The sequence below is a fragment of the Asterias rubens genome, chromosome 11 (assembly GCF_902459465.1).
Source record: "Asterias rubens chromosome 11, eAstRub1.3, whole genome shotgun sequence".
NCBI lineage: Eukaryota > Metazoa > Echinodermata > Asteroidea > Forcipulatida > Asteriidae > Asterias > Asterias rubens.
Window position 1 is genome coordinate 230768 of NC_047072.1, and position 7243 is coordinate 238010.

General features: G+C 40.7%; 1 protein-coding gene across 1 annotated transcript in view; it reads right to left on the reverse strand.

Moving 5' to 3' along the window:
* The window catches only part of LOC117296475 (lisH domain-containing protein C1711.05-like), a 30092-nt gene extending 23594 nt beyond the window's left edge, over nucleotides 1–6498 (reverse strand). The window contains exons 1-3 of the mRNA XM_033779420.1: nucleotides 6226–6498; nucleotides 4450–4643; nucleotides 1338–1469 (exon numbers count right to left, since the gene is read on the reverse strand). Of these exons, the coding sequence (XP_033635311.1) occupies nucleotides 1338–1469; nucleotides 4450–4635 (318 nt within the window). The 5' untranslated portion in view covers nucleotides 4636–4643; nucleotides 6226–6498. The remainder of the gene's footprint in view (nucleotides 1–1337; nucleotides 1470–4449; nucleotides 4644–6225) is intronic.
* Between the last annotated feature and the right edge of the window lie 745 nt (nucleotides 6499–7243).

Sequence of the window (7243 nt, forward strand, 5' to 3'; positions counted from 1 at the left end):
CCGGAGCATGATTGGTTTTCTGCCTTTCTGGTTTATGCGTAACTTTGCAAAAACTTCATCTCTCGTGTCGTCGGATGAACCAATACTGCTGACTTCTATGGTGCCATTGGTGAGGTATTCATCAATAATTTCCTCTTCGTCAAGGTAATGCACTCGTCTGCGTGGAGATTTGTGGGGAGGTTTGCCTTTTGGGGGTTTCCCAGATCTGCATACCGATTGCCAGTGGTTCTCTTTCCCACAGTTTCGGCAAGTACTACCATAGGCGGGGCAGTTGCTCTTTGGTTTTAGATCGTGCACCCGGCCGCAATTGTAGCATGTAGGCGGTTTGTTTCCTTTTCCTGGCTGTTTGGATCTGGTTGTGCGTGATGCGTTTATGGACTGTTCAGTCTTGCCGGCTGTGTTTGAGTTGCGGCTTGTTTCTGGTAGGGACTTGAGTTGATTTGTAGTTGCTTCATGGCTTCGAGCAACGTCGATGGCATCATTTAGCGTTAGTTTCTCGTCCTTTCCTATCAGCACTTTTTGTACGTCTTTGTGTGACGAACCCCAGATCAACTGGTCAACAAGACGATCTTCCATTTCTTTGTCGTCTCTGTATTTGCATTTGACAGCTATGGCTTTCATCTTTGTTACAAAATCATCAGCTGCCTCATCGACGTTCTGTCGCATGTCTTGCAATTTGTATCGGTAGATACGATGGTTTGACCTTGGTTCCAAGTGTTTCTGGAAGCGGGACAGTAGCTTATCTGGCTTTTTTCTGTCTTCCTCTTCTTCAAAGGTCCAGCTATTGTATTTATCTAAACCTTGTTCTCCTACCCATAGGAGGAGATAACTTGCTCTCTCTTCATCATTTGCTGATTTTAGTACGCTGCAAAACATTAGTTCACACTTTTGTTTGAACCTGGAGAACGTTGCCACAATATCTGGCGCTTCCCAGTCCATCTGGGGGGCTGAGACTGCAGAGCTGAACGCCATCATAATGTATTGTATTACACAGTATAGTATAATTAAAGTTCTCAGTTCTGTTTTCAACGTTTTGTTTACGTGAGCAAAAACGGCAAGAAAATCACACTTTTATTGAAATGATGACTTTGTTTTGCTACTCACATAACTCTTTAGTTCACCGCTGCCACCATGTAATGCCTCCTGCTGGCATTTAGAGAGAGAGAGGGACTCAGCTTGTATCATGAACTTTGGTAGTTTTAATCACGTTTGATGGAAAGGTACATGAGTAGGGGTTAGACTCTAGAGGGCGCTAGTCCTGTATGTATGCATGTGTGAATGTGACAGCGTGCAACAATTGTTTAATGGTATGAAGAACACATCAGTAGATGACTTACCAGGTACCATTGCTGTGGAAACTTAGGATCGTTAAACGGTGGCACGTAATCACTTCCTGTCGCATCGTGGGGCACGGCCTTCGCATCACGCTTCACGTGAAACAGAGTTTCTTGCTGCTCAACACATAACACCTGAAAGAAGAAAAAAGATCAAGAATTTAATGGAAACATCAGGCCTCTGTTGTCCCTGGTCTTGGCCTTGGTGCCCTTAAAAAGTTTCAATACAACTCAATGTGCCCTTTGGAAAATGACAGTGGCCTTGCCCTTTCAAATGGAACAGAGTTTCTTGCTGTTCAACCCACAACACCTGTCAAGAAGAAACAAAATCAAAAAATTGTATGGAAAATATCAGGCCTGGAACTACTTGCAGGCCCGGAGGCCAAGGCCTCTGTTGCCCTTGGTGTTGGCCTTGGTGCCCCTTTCAACAGTTTCCCATTGACTTTAAGATTTTCCAATGAAAGTGCCCTTTAGTAAATAAAAGTGGCATTGCCCTTTCAACATGTTCAAAGATGAAAATCCAGGCCAAAAATTTGTTGTGCTTCTTGTGGCACGGCCAAAGACAACTTCGGACTAGAACAGTGTTTACTACCACTGAGTTCAAAAAAGTTGACAACTGGGCAGTCCTGAAAAATTCTGTTGTGGTCATTGCTCACGCATGAGTGCTCCTAGCTCAAAAATGGAAAGGGAGGACCCCTCGATAATGTTTCCTGCTCCCACTGGAAATCGCTTGGCAAAGTCATTTTTATAAATCGCTCAAAATGGAAAGGGGGACCTCTCGATAATGCTCGCTTTTTCCCAATCTTGACAATTCTTGCATGTACATGTAGGTTGACACGATGGGTACAAAATAGGCAGCCTGCAATTCCAAAAGATTTGAAAATTAATCAATTGATCAAATCAATCATTGCCCAGACTTTTCACCCAAAATTGACAAATCTTTGAACGAACAATAAACATATGGACCCCAAATAACCTCCATTTGATTGTCGACTTTAAAATTCCAGGATCAAATTACCAATTGACATTTCTGAATTGTATACTGACTGCAACCATATGGTGACCTTAATGCTGTAGTCTACATACGATCCTATTTCGTTGAATCAAATTCTAAATGAACGCCTACACAACACAGACATCCACAACAACAAGACATGTGTATATACTTTGGACAATACCTAAACGGTGCATTGTTACTGAATCATTGTAATGGGGTTAGGTTGGGGGCATGGAGGGGTTCAGTTAAAGGAACATGATCGGACGAGTTGGTCTATAAAAAGCGTTTGTAACCCTTTTTTAAAAAAAGGAATTGGTTGAAAAGATGTTTAAAAGTAGAATACAATGATCCACACAAACGAGCGTGGTTTTCCTTTTACTGTGCGAACTAACACGGTCGGCCATTTATGGGAGTCAAAAACTTGACTCCCATAAATGGCGACTGTGTTAGTCGACGAGGTAAAAGGAAAACCGTGCAATTTTGAAGCATGTTTGTGTGGATCATTCTGTTCTACTTTTACAACATCTTTCCACCCATATAATATGCATTTTATAAAAAAAACGGTTACAAACGCTTTTCAGTGTAAGCACTTTATGTAATCCACATAAACTGACAAACCTGTAGAAGTTTGAAAACGATCGGCCATCTGGGTCACAAGAAAATAGAGAAAAACTGATCCCACATATTGCATGAAATCGATTTTATACAAAAAAAATAAATTGCTCACTGAGCTATAAACTTTAACAGGGAAATAGTTTTCTTTTGACATTTTAGACATAAATATTTCAAGGGATGTTTTCTACTATCATCATCATCAGGCATTGTATGTTTTTTATGTAAATAATATGTGATCTATGACGATTTTTTGTCTTACCAATCCTAACGTTCCTTAAGAGGCACAATACTTTTTGTGTGGTGTGCACTTATACAAATACAAATGTATAGTAAATTTCATTTGGCAATGTTGGGTGTAACATTTTTGTAGTTAACTTATAATATATTTCAATCTTATTATATGCTTTAAACAATACAAACTGTCCATAATATTGACTACATAGTTTTCAAAAAAGTCCATACATTTTGAGATATGGAAACATTTTGAGACATGCAACTTTATACGTACACATGCAGGCCTGATACTTCACGGAGGCAATGGAGGCGATTGCCCCTGGTCGTTGCCTTGGTGCCCTTGAAATGCTCCAGTAGAAATTAACAATTTCCTCATAGGGTGCCCTTTAACAAGGAGAAAATGCCTTGGTGCCCTTGCCCTTTCAAAAATGAAGCATACAGGCCTGACATGTGTACAGTATGAAATTATTCTGAACTCAAGAAAACATTTTTTTGGGAGGATGGTCCAGTACAAGTATGTGTGGATATCAGCCCAACCTCAAACAAAATTGAGATTGCAACCCACAAAACAAATAGGGTCTAGTGTTCACTAAAGACAGTTTAAACATTCATTTCTTTTACTCTAATCCTGTGAAAAGACCGATGAATTATTTGCCCTTTCACTACACGGTTAGAGTACACAGCAACATCCTACACAGACCAAGAATGTTTGTCACCAAGCAAATACAGAAATACTCATGGTTATGGGCCTGTTTTCCACAGATCTGCTAAGCATTGCAGGGCTCGAAATTAGCACTGGATCGCAGGCCGAGGCAAGTGATTTTAGCGTCGATCAAGTTAACATACAAATGTACAAGTCTTGTGTTTTTTTAATAATAACTTCATTTTCAATTTAAAAACTGATACAAAATGTTTACTTCTGTCAAGTATTGAAGTACTTCACCAGCTGTACATCACTAATAAGAAAAATGACATATAGCCTAATCTTCTGAAATGTGAAACTGAGTAAATAGGCCTATACGTGTTTTTCTCATTGTGATTCTGGTCAATTTTTTGTAACAAATTATCTGGTCCAGTAAATGTTTTGAGCTACAAATCCTGCAGTCATGTGTACTTGTTCCTAAATGAAATTCGAGCCACCAACATAGGGCTAGACAGCTCAGTTGGTAGAGCGCTGGCACATTAATACGGAGGTCCTTGGTTTGGGTCCCACTCTAGTCAATTTTTCTCAGTTGTTCAACCCCAAAGTCAAGTCTTTTATAAACTAACCTTTTTAACAAACGTGAAACCATATTCCTCTGCTACGTCTCTAGCGATTCTTTCTCCGCCCTCTATCTCCACCGCCCACTCATTGTGAAAGACACGCCCCTTCTCTTCTTGAGATGCTGTCGCTCCTCCCTCATGTCCAAGGAGGACCACGAGAAGTAGACACAGAGGTAGTGTGAATTGCGTCATCTTCTTTGCTAAAAAAATAGAATTTAAATACAAAACATAAATTATACTGTAGAAAATTGAAAGACTCTAACAAATTCTAACTGAAATTCACTTCAACAAAATTGTTAAATGCACAATCTGTGATAGAAGTAGGGCCTGGATCAAAATAATGTTGGGTAAAGGGCCCAATTTCATGGCTCTGCTTACCGTAATCAAGGAATCTTCGCTTACGGAAGCAGGGAATTCTTTGCTTACGGCAAGCGTATTTCACAGGTTAGCGTCGAATTTTGGCTTCTGCGCGTGCATACTCCACGTTACTAGGCATTCTACGCTTACAAGGCTAGCGCAGAAATTCGGCGCTTACATGTAAGCGAGGAATCGTGATTGTAAGCGCAGAATTCGGCGGTTAGCAGAGCCATGAAATTGGGCCCAGGTAGATCCCTGATTCCCAACTATGGGCAGACATGGCGCAGTCCAAACTGTTGTTATTGGGCCAATCTTTCCCAATTTGGCAAGTTTACCCCAAGATGAATGAGGTTGGTTCCGCTACAGGAGACACAGCAAAACAAACATCAGTCATACTATTTACTATGTACCCTAAAGACAAAGTAGAATTTAGAAACCTTGTTGTTGGGCCTCTCATGTTATCAGTCTTATCATAAGTTACCATTTACAATATCATGGCGACTATAAGACAGATGACTAAGAGAGCCACAAGTGCCCAACAAGGTGGGCTAACTGGAACAGTAGGAGAAATACATTGTAGTAGGAATGTCGTGGCCGAGCGGTTAAGAGCACCGGATTCAATCTCTTGTGTTTGACCAGCAGATTGTGGGTTCGAATCCCGGTCGTGACACTTGCTACGTAAAATTGGGGAGGTAGTGCTTTCGCTCTACCAGACAGGCTTCGGATTGATGATACCCAAGCCTACATCGCCCTCTGGAATAAAATAGTTGTAGCCCACACCTTGAAGTGGCCTTCAGGACTTGTGTGTCTGTGCGACTTGCGTAACAAAATTAACAAATCATTGACACATCCCAACTAATAATGAGGCCGATTTCAAATGAAAAGGCTGGTCAATTTTATAGTTTGGAAGTATAATGCAGAGCAATTCATTAATAGCACCAATAACTATATACAAATACATTAAATACCATGGATGGTGAGGAAGTGATCAGAGTGCCAAATAATTGGTAAATTTGAACAAAATGGTCAACAATTATTAGGCTAAAGCAGTGCTACTAGCATTTTACAAATGATGATTTCGTACTGTAGTGTTAGTCTGTTAGTTAGGCAAATTCATTCATTCCAAAAAGATAGTCTTTAGATTAGACTTTAGCAAAAAGCACATTGTGTTGTTATTGTTGAAATGTATCCATTAAATTAAAACTATAAAAACTTACAAATAAACAAAACAACCAACTTAATTAATTTCAACTTGAAATTCAAGTAAAAGATACAATTAATTTTATAAAATGTAAATAATAAAACAATGTATTGACACCTTAGATTCAGTATTCTCAATAAATATTTTGCTTTAGAGAAACATTAATGAATACTATCAAACTAACCATGGACTAACTGACTCTTTCGAGACCGTAACTCACTCACCTCAGTAGTCACACAGCCAGGCGGGCTCCACGGCCCGTTTGACGGCAGCAGAGTCTCCCCGTCCCCACCCACACAACCTGGGTCGTCGGGACCGTGATGCTCAACCAACTCTTCCTCAACTGAGTCTTACAAAATCATCGTTTTTGTTTAAGAAATACGTGCTGAAAGAAGCTAGTCTTGTGTTTGTTTTACTTGTGTCAAACTGGAGCGCTGAAAATGAGATTTTATGAGAAAAAAATCCAGTATTTTTAGCCCGCAACATGGTGCCTTCATACTCAACAACAGCTACAGAGAGAAACATACCAAGTGTGACCGTAGAGGGAGCACATCCGTCCCCATCCATCCATCCTTCTACCCAAAATCCTGATCTTAAACTCCAAGACTCATCCTCGGTTGGTAATACTACACTCATCATAGCAGTTATCACTGCTGTCTTATTGATGCTGGTCATCTCATTTCTTATCTACTGTCTCGTCTTCAAAAGACAATCCAAAGCGACACACAACACACGTTCTGCATCTACACCTCAAGATGATGGAGGAGAAAGTGATGCAGACGGGATATCAGAAACCCAACTGCACGGAGACACTCCGGGGTGTGATCAAGAAAATGAGCACACTAGCTCTGCAGACGAGAGGTCAGTTGAGTCCCCAAGAGAAACAGTTACTGTTACAGTAGTGACACCGGTCTTACACCAGCAGGCTGACACACAACATGACCAGGACAACGCGGACACAACTCTGTCCACTAACACTGGTGGATCAGTCAAGGATTGAAAGAAAAGCAATGACAAACAGATTCATCCCGAGTCCACTTATGCTGTGGTGAATAAAAGTGGCGCCAAAAGTAAAACATTGGGCGCCATTTCCACTGAAAGTCCGTCACAACATGATCAGGACAATGCGGCCAAACGTCTGTCCACTGAAACTGTAGGATCGGTCAAAGATGGGAAGAAACGTGAAGATAACCAGAATAATCCTGAGTCTATGTATGCTGTGGTGGATAAAAGTCGCGCCAA